The 15,204-nt window shown below is 50.1% G+C and overlaps 2 protein-coding genes across 3 annotated transcripts; both read right to left on the bottom strand.

The window, feature by feature from the left end:
* Nucleotides 1–3,472: 3,472 nt before the first annotated feature.
* On the bottom strand, nucleotides 3,473–5,942 carry LOC131926538 (D-dopachrome decarboxylase). Its single transcript, XM_059282045.1, has 3 exons — nucleotides 5,761–5,942; nucleotides 5,254–5,429; nucleotides 3,473–3,758 (listed from the first exon to the last, which is right to left on the bottom strand). Exons 1-3 carry the CDS (start codon nucleotides 5,866–5,868, stop codon nucleotides 3,686–3,688), a joined length of 357 nt encoding a protein of 118 aa, XP_059138028.1. The 5' UTR covers nucleotides 5,869–5,942; the 3' UTR covers nucleotides 3,473–3,685.
* A 2,063-nt stretch (nucleotides 5,943–8,005) lies between these two features.
* Nucleotides 8,006–14,210, bottom strand: LOC131926629 (glutathione S-transferase theta-3). 2 transcript variants are annotated; one of them, XM_059282173.1, is made up of 5 exons: nucleotides 13,678–14,195; nucleotides 11,618–11,705; nucleotides 10,483–10,633; nucleotides 9,639–9,815; nucleotides 8,006–8,580 (listed from the first exon to the last, which is right to left on the bottom strand). In XM_059282173.1, exons 1-5 carry the CDS (start codon nucleotides 13,787–13,789, stop codon nucleotides 8,383–8,385), a joined length of 726 nt encoding a protein of 241 aa, XP_059138156.1. In that variant the 5' UTR covers nucleotides 13,790–14,195; the 3' UTR covers nucleotides 8,006–8,382. The 2 variants fall into 2 exon arrangements, with proteins under 2 accessions (XP_059138156.1, XP_059138157.1); XM_059282174.1 differs by lacking the exons at nucleotides 9,639–9,815; nucleotides 10,483–10,633 and having other exon boundaries at nucleotides 13,678–14,210.
* Between the last annotated feature and the right edge of the window lie 994 nt (nucleotides 14,211–15,204).

Below are 15,204 nucleotides of genomic sequence, written 5' to 3'. Positions count from 1 at the left end.
GAAAAGTAAGTGCGCTGCTTGCCAGTTCCCCAGCCTCCCTTTTTCCACAGGAGACAATCAGATGCAGCAGGGAGCCAAGTCAGGCAAGGACTCATTTATTTAAAAACAAGCTCCTTTCAAAGCATAAAGAAAACAAGACTGGGGGGGGGCGCACAAATGCCCCATTGGGACGATCAGCTTAAAGGTTACCCAATCACACACCTAGTCTACAGTATTTACAGTGTTGTCTATGAAGGAATCATGTACTGACATCATCTTCCTTGACCTGAAGCTCCAATCATATTTTTTTGTAAACAACTTGAGTTCCACCCTCTACACTTTCCCTCGGGGCCAGCTTTACTAGCACCTGGCTCCATAGGCCCTTCCCCCACAATCCAACACCTTCTGACCTCTGAGGGTACCAGGCAAGCAAATGGTACGTAGACATACGTGGCATAAAACACCTGCTATGGGATGGTCTGTATGTCAAATGCTCTGATTGGTCAATAAATAAAACACTGATTGCCAGTGGCCAGGCAGGAAGTATAGGCGGGACTAACTAAGAATTGAGAGAACAGTAAGGTGGGAGGAGACACTGCCAGCCGCCATGACAAGCAGCACATGAAGATGCCGGTAAGCCACAAGCCACGTGGCAAGGTATAGATTTATAGAAATGGATTAATTTAAGATATAAGAACAGTTAGCAAGAAGCCTGCCATGGCCATACAGTTTGTAACCAATATAAGTCTGTGTGTTTACTTGGTTGGGTCTGAGCGGCTGTGGGACTGGCGGGTGGTAGAGATTTGTCCTGACTGTGGGCCAGGTAGGAAAACTAGCTACAAACACCCATACACAAAAGAAGGGAAAGAAGAAAGTTAACCATCTCATTCTCAGAGTCACACACTCTCTGTGCCTGGCTTAGCTGCCAACTGCTGAAGCTCTGTCTCCACCTGAGCAGACAGACACCCACCCACAGGTGCACTGGCTGGCTTCAGGAAGACCTGCTATCCATGATGCTACAACACGTTGGCAGCGTCAAGAACTCTTCCACCTGCTGCATCTGGGCTGGCTCTCCTCCATCTTTCATGTGCCTCTGAGAACAGGTCACAGTTCCTAAGTCCTGATTAGATAAAGGTTCATATCACATACCCCTTAAGGGGCATGACCCCAATTCTACCACAGTAGCCATGCCACGGGGTTTTGAATAAGTTACCTCCAGCTCAAAGTCAGACAACTTTACATTCTGGAAAATGAGTACCGATCCCTGAAGTGGCACAGAGAAAGCTCGCCCTGCCAGCTTTCAGAGCCCGCTGTTTGCCAAGGAACGGGTGGAACTAGGTTCTCTGGGCCATTTTACCCAAAGTCTTAAGCCATTTTGCTGATGACTGGCCAATGAGGAGCTACAGTAGCCAAACAAGGGGACAATACTCCTACAAGACACAACTAACGCACTCTGCATTGGCAGTCTGTTCTCTGTAAATTCTTCCACTTCCATACATTATTGAAATGTCTCTTTGCTTATTCCTAATGTGAATTTTTTTTTCACCTAATAACTGTTTGAGGAATAATGTCTATAGCCAAATGTGATTTCTATTTTTTTTTCTCACTCCCTCGAAAGTATTTCCAGGAAGCCTGGAGTATGTTAAAACAACAACAACAACAACAAGGGACAGGAATAACTCCTGGGAGGTCAGGGGTCAAGGCACACTGGGAGACTCTGCCAAGGCTCTGTATCTTGGGTTTTGGTTCTGTGACACAAGGTGGTTAGATTTGACAGTCTCTGGTTTTTCAGGACCTAGTGTTCTAAAGCCCTAGATTTTTTTTTTTTTTTTTTTTTTTTTTAAACAGAAAGCAGTATTCCCTGGGAGGTGTGCCTGTGCCCACCATCACCATGGCTCACCCTGTGCCATGCAGGCCTGGTACAGCAACTCTGCAGACATCCAAAAGGCTTAGGACTATAGGTCTGGGGATATTAGTGGTCAGGGGCCTTCCTTGCTCCTGTGGCTTAGAGATGATAGGATGTCAATACTGGGGGAAATGCAGTAGGAAGAGAAGGCACCCTGGTCATTCTCCAGCCTTTTAGGGAGGCATTTTCACTCTCTTTATGATGAAGAGGAGGAATGAGGTTGAAAGATCAGGTGACTTGCCAACGGTCACACATCAATGCACTGGGCCATCCCATCATCGGATCTCAGGGTGTCACAAAAGAAACAAAACCTCATGAATTTCAGGGGGCAGAAGCTCAGAGGCGGCTTCCAAGAACAAGAGTAACTTGGGTCCATTCCCACCATCTCCCCTAGGATAGAGAGCTAATGGCAAGGCCACTGAACCCCTCACCCTACTGGGGTGTCTAAGGGCACTGCTACCTACACTCTGGGAGTACCTAGAATCTCATTCCTCTTAAGGAGGCTCACACCTCACATCTGGTCAATGCAGCCTGAGCACAGCATCTCATTCACATAGTTGTTAGAATATGCTCTGTGACTTGGACTCTGTTCTGGAGGTATTGTATGGTCTCAGTAAAGAATACTGTCACCATCAGCCACACCTGGAGGCTGATTTTGTCTCCCATCATCCCCCATATCTATAGTCAATACTTCTACAAAACCTATAGCGAGCACCATATTCAAGATCACTCAGCCAGCTGCTCTCACCTTGCACTACACGTCAGTAGCTTCCTCACCCCAGCCTGGGAAATATGCTAACATACAAGGGAGATCAAAAGGTCTCCAAGGTAGAGTCTCCAAGGTAGAGCTCTGAATGAGAGGCCCTAACAGGGCCGCTTACCTACAGGAGGCCTAGGCAAATACCACTGGAAACTAACTTTATTAGCTTACAGAATAAAAAACTTAATGTGATGTTTTATTCGTGTCTAAAGATGAGGATGACCAACCATCTAACTATGCAGGGGTGTCTGTGGGTTACAAGCTGTAAGCTCTGCATAGACCACAGGGAAGGGAAGAGATGGAGACATCCTTTGGCCTCCTCATCCCACCTGTAGAGTCTGAAATACAAAGCCACATAGAAGGGGAGTGGAAACAGCAGCTGTTCTGTTTCTAGTGGAAGGAATAACATCTCCATACTTGGCATGCTAGCAGATATGACATTTCCCCCATTGGGCATGGCTTCTGCAAAGTGCACAGCTCCAGTGAGATATCAACAAGAGTCGGGGTACACAGTGAAATCCCAGGGATGGTCCCTGGATTGCAGCCAGCCTTATTCTCCAGGCCCAGCTCAGCAGTCAACAGTGATAGCCCAGACCAAGGTGAAGATCCTCTTTACATCAGGCCAAACCAGATGTTCTCATGTCCCCAATGGTCTGCACATGGGTGTAGAAAGCAGGCCTTCCAGGCCAAACCCTCCACCCCCGATTTCAGCAAAATTCAAACAGCAGCCCCATGAACAGGAAACACCCCATCCTTTGCCCTCATGAACAAATCACATTCTCCTGAGTGTCCAGGATGCCAAAGAGCCGAATACAGAAGCAAAGAAGTTATGTTGGGATTATGTCCTCTTCATTTATTTAATTTCATATTTATTCATGAGGTTCGGGAAGGGGGAAAAAGTATGCAGTGAAACTACAGCGAAGCCATATATGCACAAGAAGTATTTGGCAGTGGTAACTACCGGGCCACAACTCTGTCCGGAGGTCTCTCTAGAAGGGCTCTGGACAGGCTCAGCAGATGCCCTGGATTCTTTGTTTCAATCACAGAAACGTCATGACAGTCCCTTTCTTTCCAATCTGCCAGGGCTCCAATGGGAAGAAGCGGATAATTATCCTTTAGGGAGCAAAAAAAAAAGAGATGTCAGCTCCTTGGCAAACTCCTCATCTGCCAAGGTCCCTTAGACATGCCCAGGTAAGATGTCAGGCCAGCCCATATCAGCCCGCAGGGTATTTTACCAGTCTGTCCACCCCAATTAATGATCCTTGCACCAACACAGTCAGGTGCAAGATGATGGCTATGCATAGGCCCAGGACAGACATAACACAGTGGTACGCATACATTAAGTATTCTGTGCACACTTGCATATGTCAGGCTGGATACAGTCCTCCTATTTCTAACTGCAGGCTCCTGTGGGCATGCCCAGTGCTCAGGCCATTTAGTTTTTAATCAAAGCCCAGCTCAAAGCCAGGCAAAGGTCAACCCTGATTCAAATCTGTGGAATAAATGATTCATCAATCACAGAGATAAAAAGAAGTGCCTAGTGACAGTCTGGCACCAGGGGGGTGGAGGGGTGCCGTGCGCAGGGCTGAAGCCTAGGTTCCCATCTGTAAAGTTGGTCTAATACAGTTTATCTACTTCAAGAAGATACCAGATCTGTACATGAAGACCCTGGAAAGCTCTTGCAAGGATCAAATGGGATGATGGGTGTAGAGATCCTGACCCATGCTGAGCATGAGAATGGTACTGTCAAAAAGTAGTGTGTCTCCTAGACTTCAGGACGGAATTTGAGCAGCCACCACAAACAGCCATTACCAACTTTCCTGAGCCAAAAAAGGATTCCATTCTGGAAGGTTCTTTCAAAATTATCCTCTTAGGTCCTCACAGGCATGGAGTAGGCCCAGAAATATGAGACTCTAACCCTGCCTCAGAGTGTAAGGGTTTTTTTTTGGGGGGGGGGCACCTTCTTGTGAGGGAGGGAGGTCATTTAGCCTGACCCACTACTTTTATGGAAGAGAAGGTTACATATTGGAAATAGTTTGTGTCCAGGTTTACCTGGGATCTTTCAGCTGTGGTAACCCTCAAATCAAGGTGTTTAGTTAGCTATCTGGGCCAATGGTCTTTCGGCTACCCCATGACTCTCCCAGAGACTTATCTAGTCCAAAGATCTTTGCCTCAGGACATAACCAGATTCCCTCCGGAAAAGTTCTCCCTGAAAACCAGACACTCTGGTTCAGAGGCAGAGCAGAGGCCATCATCGAAGTGGTTCTGAGCTAAGCACATTCTCAGTACACACACACACACACACACACACACACACACACACACACACAGAAACACTGGGGGTTTTCCAAGCCATCCTTACTCGGGGCTTACAGGGATGGCTGGAGATCTTCAAAAGAATCAAAATCTTGCCACCATTCTGATCACAGACCCACGGTTCCAGTGCCTAACTGAGCAGATGCATCTCCTTGCACTAGGTCCCGGGGTGCTTTCTAAAATCAGCAAATAATGTATTTTACTCCCAACCTCATACAACGGACCCGGAGTCAGGATCACTGCTCTGGAGGCACAGCAGTCCCAAATAAGTTCCCTGACTAGCCTTACATACCTGTCCTGGTCCAGAGCCAGCTCCTTGGTCAGGAACTCGAAGAAGCCGGAACTATGGTTGCGGTTCTGCTCTGCAGTGCCCACCACACCGATGGAAGAGACCAGAAGCTGGACGCAGGGCTCTGTGGATCCGTTCATCAATAAGGTCATGCCAGGCTTTAACGTAACACTCACGCGCTGCAGGAAACACAAAAGTTAAATCCTGAATCTTGGGCAGGCCAGGCTGGCCTCCGGGAGCGGGCGCGCCAAAGTCTTAACGTGGGGGTCTGAGGGATTAGGGTTTGGGGCACTGGCTAGGAACCTTGGAAGTCAGTCACACCAGGGTCACGCTGGAAAGGGTGACCAGGAAGGGACCTGGGGAGGGCGGATGGGACACGGAAGGTCAGAAGTTAGCAGGCGGGTGGGGCCTCTGGGGATAATAGTAAGGGTCATGGGGAGGTCTGACCCACCCCCCACCCCCCCCAGCCCACAACTTCCGCGCACCCAGGGCTCCCCGACCCTAGCTCACGTCTTCAGGTTTGTCCAGGATGGTGGCGGTGGCCGCACACAGCCGCTTCTCTAGCCCGGCAGGTACGCGGCTAGCGGGCAAGTTCGTTTCCAACTCAATGAATGGCATGTTGGGCGGCGAGAGGGATCGCAAAACAGCAACTGCACGGAGAGCCGCGGGGGTTCCAGCAAGGGGGCGCGGGGCGGGGTTTGGGGGGGGGAGGGCCACAGCTAAGCTTCTCATTGGCCAGGCAGCGACGGCGCTCCTGGATTGGCTACCAGGGCTACTCCTCTTCTGCAATCATGCGCGCTGGCTCCAAATTACCGAAGTCCTAGCTTCAGGGCCTCTGGCCCTCCTAGTCAGCAGGGGGCGCTGTTTCAACCTCCGCGTCCCAGCTAAACACCCTCGACGCATACGTTTCTATAGGGCACTTCACACTGCCAGGCTGGCTGGCTTAAAGTTACTTGAGTGATGATGATAATTTCAAATTCAATATGGGAACCACACTTCTTTTGAACAATCTTGAAACCAGGTATTGAAAGGGAAAAATCAGTAGCCATCTTGAGAGACGCTTCCCTCTCCTCTCTTCCAAAGGTATTTGCTGACCAGCAGTTTTAGAAGTGACTAGCTGAGACAATAAATCTATGTATCCTGGACTTGACAAAACAAAATATGGGGAGTAATGGGCTCAACTGACCTCGGAGGAGAGTAGGACTGGAACAATAAATCTGAACGTATATATATCCTGGGTTCAACAAAAGCAGGACATAGGGAGTAACAAATTTATGTCTCTGTAGATACCATGAATCCTGTTAGCCATCAGTAACCTCATGCTTATAGTTCAGCCAGTAACTTCAAAGAACTGCCTCACCCTTAACCCCCTCGTCAAACCCCAAGCTGCATGTAAACTTTTCCTATATAAACCCCTTAAAGTGAGTGCTCGGGACCGGTCTCCGCTGTGTCGGATGGTGGATGGTGGACCAAGCTTGCTTGTTTTGTAATTAAAAATCTCGGGGTTGGGGATTTAGCTCAGTGGTAGAGTGCTTGCCTAGCAAGCGCAAGGCCCTGGGTCGGTCCTCAGCTCTGGAAAAAAAAAAAAGACAAAACAACAAAAATCTCTGTGTGTTTGCATTGGATATTGGCTCTGTGGTGGTCTTGCTTGGGGGTCTTGAGACCTGGGCACAACAGGATGAGGTGTGCCTGGGCAGGACCCTAGGGCAAGGGCATCTCTCCCTGGTCCCTATGAATTTGTAGCCTCTTCTGTGATGAACCATTGTCCACCAGAGGGTAGCAAAGCCATTTAAAACAAGGCAATCTGAGCGGGGGCGGTGATGCCATACGCCTTTAATCCCAGCACCTAGGAGGCAGAGGCAGGCGGATCTCTGTGAGTTCGAGGCCAGCCTGGCCTATAGAGGGAGTTCTAGGGCAGCCAGGGCTATGCAGAGAAACCCTGTCTTGAAAAAAACCAAAACCCAAAAAACAAAAAAGGCGATCTAAGTGTGCATACTAAAGGAAACAGAGGGGCTGGAGAGATGGCTCAGAGGTTAAGAACACTGGCTGTTCTTCCAGAGGTCCTGAGTTCAATTCCCAGCACACATATGGTGGCTCACAACTATCTGTAATGAGATCTGGCTCCCTCTTCTGGCCTGCAGGGATACGTGCAAACAGAACACTGTATACATAATAAATAAATAAATCTTAAAAAAAAAAAAAGAAAAAGAAATAGGTGTTCTTTAAAATAAATAAATAAATAAAAAATAAAGGAAACAGAAACAAATGGGTGGAGAGACTCAACCATCACTCTTGTCGTTCTGTTAGCAATTTATTTATTAGGTAATGCACATGCCAGAGGCCCTACGGCACAAGATTACGTAGCTTGACAATTTGGAGCTAGAGACATGCAGAAGACAGCAGTCAGGGTTAGAAGACTTGGAGCAAACAACACTGCTTGGAAGCATTTGGAAAAGAACATTGCCAGAAACTTCCACCCCTGCAAGGAACATCATGAGCCAGGCCTGCACCCCGTCTATGGCAGGCAGCATCACCCCAGAGGGAAGAGAAAGACCCAGAGGACAAAGGCCTTTCCCTAGACACTCTCCATCTGTGACATGTGCTCAACCCAGGGGTCACAGATGCTGCCTGCTAAAACTGAGGAAGGGAAGGACAGGGAATGGGGAGCCCAGAGGGGTCACACGGTGCCAAATGTCAAAAAATACAGGAAGGACACTAGGCAAAGAACACAGGGGCACAGGGAGGGCGAGGGGGGGGGGCGGGGATGGGGGGGCAGCGTGCGTGTGTCCATGTGAGAGCAGGAGAGGGACTAAAATGAATGCAGTCAGAAAGGTATGGCTTGGAGGGTGGGGCAAGGTTACACGTTCAATGGTTTGTAAAGTTTCAAAAGAGGAGCATGGGCTGGTAAGCAGTTCCCCAGTGTTTGCCTGTAGCTCTCTCCAGAGGTCAGGTAAAAGCTAATGTCACAGCACAAAGCGAGCTGGGGACACAGAAGGAACACATCACTGTCTAAAGGAAACGGTGGACCAGAGACTTCATGTCCCGGTGGCAGCCAAAGAGACATTCTGTCTCATCTCTTCAATTGCATAACCCAGTGTTTCCCTTGACGGTGCCACGGTTCGGGCTACTCCCTCAGTGAAACAGACACTGCACCGAGAGCTTCAGTTTCTCCTTCAAGGTGGGGTCCTTCAATGGAGGCATATCCTTGGCCTTCAAGACAACCGCATGGGCCTCCTGGAAGAGGTTCTCCCCCACCGCAGCTTCCACACGCTGACGCCATGCCGCCAGTTTGGGTCGGCTCTCAAAGATTTTGCAGCCAGCACTGACAGGCTGTAGGGAGCAGAAGCCAAGGAGAGGGGCTAAGTTCCACCATCTACAAGGCAGCATGGCCGGTTTCGGTGTTCCCCCACTACATCGTCCCTCCTCCACCACCACCACCACCACCACCACCACCACCACCACCACCACCACGTGCGAGGCCCCTCTCAATGCCTCCAAGAAAGAATTTCTAGGGGCTGGAGAGATGGCTCAGTGGTTAAGAGCACCAACTGCTCTTCCAGAGGTCCTGAGTTCAATTCCCAGCAACCACATGGTGGCTCACAACCACTTGTAATGAAATCTGGTGCCCTCTTCTGGCCTGCAGGGACACATGCAGGCAGAATACTGTATACATAATAAATAAATAAATCTTTAAAAAAAAAAAAAAAGAATTTCTAAGGATTTACTGGATGCTAAGAATCAGTGATGGTCAAAAGCTCAGTCATAAATCAGGCATTTCATGTCACCCCTCCCAATACTAGGGGAAGGAGTCACATAGAACACTGACTTCCAGGAATGGAATAGCATAGCATTTGCATATGGGGCCCATTAGCATCCTGTTATGGAGCGATGATGGACACTTGGGGTCTCACCCCTCTCTGAGGATAATGGTTGTTGGGAGAGGGAGACATTTTCTTCAGTGGCCACTGGTAAGGTGCCCATGCTTTGTAAACAAATCCTCACCCATCCACCTGTAAGCCACCTTGAAACTCACACACACACACACACACACACACACACACACACACACACACATACACCAACATGATGGTAAAATGGAAGCTAGTGAGAGACAGATCAGCAGGAGGAGGACAGAGATGGCTGAGGGGTAAATATGATCCAAATATATTATGTACATGTATGAAAGTGTCGTCATGAAACCCATTGTTATGCGCAGTAAATATATGCTAATAAAACATTTTAAAATTCACTTTCTAGATGAAGACGACTAAGGCTCAGAGGGAGAAGTGACTTATCCAGGGCCCCACAGCCAGAGAGTCGGCATGAGCAAGGGCTCCCTCCCAGGACCCACCATCATTCAGCAGGTCACCCTACTCCACAGCACTCACATGCATCAGCTCTGTGATGGCCATCAAGTCAGCCACAGAGATGTGGGATCCTGTAAGGAAGGCCTGGTCCCGCAAGAACTTGTCCTCCAGCATCTGCAGGCATCTGTCCAGTTCAGCCAAAGTGGATGCCAACATCTCTGGGGGGACCGGCTGTCCCAGGTACACAGGGAACATCATCTGGTGGACCAGCAGAAAGATTTGGCTCTGCCCAACGCTCATCTGTTGTTGCCCTCTTATCCATCCATCTCAGCTCCTAGGACCTCTCCTTGCCCTTTTCCTGCATAAAGTCACTCCTGGCTCTCAGGACCAAGACCTCAACACAAAGCCCTCCCCGGTGTAGCAGCTATCTTCCTGTCCCTAAATCCCCTTTCACTTCAAGAGGGACCTCTCAACAGAGACAGGGTAGTTGATACACTGTTGAGGGAATTACTGGGCTAAAGCCAGTACTCAGGAGGGCCACTAGCATGAAACTCTTGACATCCCATGCTGGAATTCTAAGATCCCCACGTTTAAAAGTTTAAACAGAACATTTCATTTAAAATGTATATTTATTTATTTATCTGTTTGTTTGTTTCGAGTGAGTGCACACACGCTCTCACACACGCATGTGCGTGCCTCCCTCACCACAGCATGCTTGTGGAGGTCAGAAGTCAACTTGCAGAAACTGGTCCTCTCCTTCTACTCTGTGGATCACAGGGATTGAACTCAGGATGTCAGGCTTGTTGACAACTGCCTTTACACCCACTGAGGCATACCACCGGGCCAAGAGCTTTCATGTTTAACCGGGAGCACCATCTCCGATGCATCCCGAGAGGTACCCCTGCCCTTTGTCCCTGTGGCTCACCTTTTGCCACATGGCCCTGGTGCAACCATCTCGAAGGGTTGTATGCTGCCACGACAGGTACTCATCCACTCGAGCTCGAGCCTGAAGGTCCTGAGGATACCAGTGGTCAGGGGCCTTGTACTTCCTACTCAGATACAGCAAGATGGCCACACTGGAGGAATGCAGAGAGGAGGAGAACACGCCCTGGTCATTGCTTAAGTCACCTATGTCTAGGGCCAGAGTGTGTTGTACCTGAATCTCCACATGCCTTCTGATCCAGCCTGGGGACCCTTTCAAACACAAGGGGGATGGGAGCTCGCCACGGCTCAGATTCTCCTGAGGCCCTTCCTGTCTACAGGAAAGGTCAAAGCCTTTCCCTATTCACCACCTCCCTCCACGGCTGTGCTTGCTTCCTCCACCCCGGCAGTGCTGGCCACAGCCCTTCGGCCTGTACAACTGCATGGTCCAATGACACGGCCTTCACCTTGGTCCCTCCAGCAAGAACTCACTTCCCACATCCCTGGCACATCAGTACTGGAAGTTCCTGCTTGCTTACCACCTCGGAAGCAGGCTTCCCTCCTAACCTCTTACCTGAAATCACACCCCCAACCTGCCTCCTCTCCAGTGCCCTCTCCACCTGCCATGTTCCTGTCACTCCTCCCTCCAAAATATGAGTTCCCTGCAGGCCCAGATGATGTTCTGTTCAAGCTCCAAGGATGGACAGTGACCTGGTGCTCCTGGGTGCTCAGCAGAAGAGAACTAAGTTCAATGGGTGATCCTTTGGCTTCAAGGGAAGCAGCGCCGCCCCCGCCCCACGCGCCCCCAGGATATGTGGTAGATGTGGTATTTGCAGGGCCTGGCACAGCCACTCTCTCTGGCACTGTCCTTCCTCCTGAGGGCTGGGCTAACAGAGAGGGGCTAGGAAGCAGCCTACCTATATCCCAGGCTCACTTTCCTCATGCATAAAATGCAGAGGGAGGGAGGGAGGCATACCATGTCTTCAAAAGCCCCATCTCAAGCCCAGGTACCTGTTTAAGTTTGATCTGACCATCTACCCCTTGGGGCTGACACAGAAGCCACAGTCCATGTTGTTGGCCGTGGGCCCAGACAGGTGGCCTGCCTCACACAGCTTGGCTGCAGGCCAGGAGCCCATTACCTCTCTGCCAGGATGAAGTCCCCATCCTTCAAAGCTGGAACCTTCCTCAAGGGGTTCACCTGCGCAAAGTCATCCGTGTAGTGCTGGCCTGCAGAGAGACCAGAGAGGTCAGGGAAGAGGACTCCGAGGCTCTTCGAGGTCTGCCTACAGCCTTCCCGACATTCAGGCACCAGTTTCCCACAAGAAGCCTCAGGAAAGAGCAAGTTACCATGATGGCCAGTGGATCACAGATATTGATTCTATCACAAATATTGATCCTACAAATCCATTTGCCTTCACCTCTGTGAAGCCTGGGTGTACACTTGAGTCTGGGAAGGAGGTGATTCTGTGCAGTTATGGCTTACCGTCATCCTTATGCAGACACCTAGTCTTATTCCTGGGCTCCGATCCATCTTCCTATCCTAGGCAACAACTCGGCGGGTTCTTCTGACCAGACTAGGTGACCCGTGCACATCCCTAGAGCTCCAGCCCTTTCTAATCTCAGTTCTCAGCTCAAAACTTGCCAGGACCAAGTGCCCCATTCAGCCATCTGGCCTCTAGAAGCTCACTTCTTCCTCTTCTGTGCCAAGCCCTCAGAGCTCCCTCCTCACTTGTGGTTCCCAGACCAAACTCACTGCCTCTCTCCCAACCACCGTGCCTAAGCCAGATCTGATGATAACAAGCGAGGTTGCCCAGTCAATGTGAGTAGAGTCAGGGAGCATTTGGTGAAGCCAGGTTCTAGATCCATCTGTGGGCCTCTCTCTCCTTCCACTGAATGGATTGTATCACTTTTGTCCACTTCTTCCACAAACTGCCCATGAGCAGCCCCTGTCCTGTGGCCCAAGTGGAAAGCGGGAGGACTCAGCTGAACAGGAAGTTCGAGATTCTCTGCCTGTCCCCTTGTGACTGTGTCCAGCAGTAGCCCTGCCTCCACTGAGTTCTGCTTCAGAGGCTGGTTTTCCCTTTTGGGTTTGTTTGTTTTGTTTTTCAGGCTAACCAGAGCAACATTCCAGCTTCAGTGAGACTGAGTGCTGGCCTCTCCCACTGTCCCTTCACACAGCCCTCTAGCTGACTGGAAACCCCCATAAAGCAAACTTCTAGAAGGGGAGGTGGGATGTGAATCGGCCTGGCTAAGAGTGAGTGCTATGCCTGGACATGTCAGCAACTCTGTCTCAAAATGATAAGTAGAAAGAGGGCTGAGAGTATAATAGTTCAATGGGAGCATGTATGATAGATATGTTAGTTTGGTCCCCAGTAAAACACACACTATACACACACACAAACACACACACACACACACACTCTACACACACTACACACAACACTACACACAACACCACACACACACTACACAAACACACTACACAAACACACTACACACACACACTAAACACACTACACACACACACACACACACACTAAAGGAGACACACAAGAATCGTAAGTGGAAGATCACACACTCAAGTAAAACAACTCTTTTCTGTCCCAGAATGCAGAAATGCAAGATGGAGATCCTCCACTTAGAAAATGAGTTAGTTCAACTTTTTTTCTCCAATGCCAGGAGGAGGTATTTTCATGCCCTGGCTCTTCCCCCACACCACCACCACCCACCACCACTCCTCACCCCACCCCCCACCCCCGCCTCCTCCCAAGAGCTTCTACTGCGACTTTGCACCTGGCATTTGTAAGGTTGTTATTCAGCAGGCAAAGGTTCTTTAAAAATTCACAGTTGAGGGGACTAGAGAGAAGGCTAACTGGTTAAGAGTGCTTGCTGCTCTTTCAGAGGACCTGCATTCGGATCCCAGCATACACGTCAGGTGGCTCACAGTCACCTAGAACTCCAGCTCCAAAGGACCTCTTCTGGCCTTCTGGGGTACCCGTACACACACGCATACATACATACATACATACATACATACACACATACATAAAACATCCACAGCTGATAACTGATACAACCGCTTCCTTCGGGGAGCGAATGGCGTTTCCTCTGGTTTGCACACCTGGCCTGACCGTTCACGGGCTGCTGAGGTGCACTGTACACAAGGCTGCAGACTACCTAGCCCTCTAACCCGGCCCACCTTTGAGCAGCTCTATGGTACGCAGCTGGAAGGGAATGTTGTTCTTCTTGGCGAAGATGTAGACAGCACGGCAGGGCTGGGACATCAGGTCCAGGTAGAGCTCCAGGCCCATGACGGAGGCTGTAGGAGTGGCCGCTGGCAAACCTGGCAGTCTGATCGCGCGGGAACTGCCTCTGGGGACAGAGTTGGAAGCAGCAGCAACGGCGTGCAGGAACGGCTGGGCCCGGACCCTCAGGGCTTCTTATCCTATACCACAGAGCCCGATCACAGCCGTTCCTCCCATTGGATGCTCATGAGAACTTCGGGCCAATCAGAGGCGGGCTGCCCATTAAGTCCTGCACAAATCAACCTGAACTGTGTACTTGGGTCTTGCTTTTGGGCCAAACTCCTCCCCGTACCTCGGGACATGAAGGGCGTTTCCATCGGTGAAGGTAGGGGCAAAAGAGCTGTGCTGTCTGCCTGCCTGCAGTTCACTTTCTCTCCCTCCACTCAGGGAGAGGGCTGAGAGACGTGTGGCATCAAAGATCCTTTTGACACAGAAAAAGAAGAAGGAAGTGGAACCGCCTCCTCACCCAGTTCCCCGGGGCCCAGGACTCAGGATGGGCATGGTCTTTGGCCAAGCGTGCAGAGGCTAGGCCAACGCCCTGTGAGGAAATGATCTGGCCCTCTCCGTTCTTATTTGACCCCAGCTAATCCTCTTCTAGAAGCTAGGGGGAGGGAGGACTGCAGATGTGCCTGGGATTGGATAAAAAACTTCTCCACCCAGTGCAAAAAGTGGCACTCGGGGCACCTAAGGCCTATATGACATCACCATTTCCCAAGAGAAACTCCCAGTTTCCCAAAGGACAAGTCCAGAAAATGCGTCGTGGCACAATAGGACACTGGGATAGTTGAGAATATCTTTGTCATCGTAGTTCCAAATGTTCCCCTTTAAGGAAGACCTATCCCCACCCCCACCCCCAGGAAAGTGTCTTCTTGTCACAGCGGAAGGTGACCTCTCTAGACTGGGGGGGGCAGTCCCCGTTTTCCCACCTCTTCCCTTTGGTGCTTCACAGTTCTCCACAAGCTGCCTTTGTCTCCCCACCTCCCCCCACCCCTAACTACAGCAACCTCCAGTCTCTCACGCTCCCTTCCTGGCTGCCTTCTAGTCCACACCCCCACACCCCAAAGCTAGAATATTATCCCAGAATGCACTCTGAGCCCCTCATTCCTGCTTACAGTTTGTACCCAAGAGTTTGAGCATGACCTTTGACCAGGAGAGCAGCTGTGGGAGTATTTTCTCCTCTTGACCAATTCTGTAGGTCAGGAAGAGTTAATGATCCTATGAACAGGCCATGTCCAAAGGCTGGCCTGGCCAAGTGATGGATTTCCATGCCTTCAGCTCAGGCACCTGTTGACCCCATTCTCCAAGAACCAGAAGCCTGAAAGGCATTTGTGATGTAGCTTGCTCGGTTTTTGTTGTTGTTTTCTTTGTTGTTGAGATACAGTCTCACACTGTATCCCAGGCTGGAATGGATCTCAATGTGT

Source organism: Peromyscus eremicus, chromosome 16_21 (genome assembly GCF_949786415.1).
Source record: "Peromyscus eremicus chromosome 16_21, PerEre_H2_v1, whole genome shotgun sequence".
Classification (NCBI taxonomy): domain Eukaryota; kingdom Metazoa; phylum Chordata; class Mammalia; order Rodentia; family Cricetidae; genus Peromyscus; species Peromyscus eremicus.
This window is presented reverse-complemented; position numbering and strand designations above follow the sequence as displayed.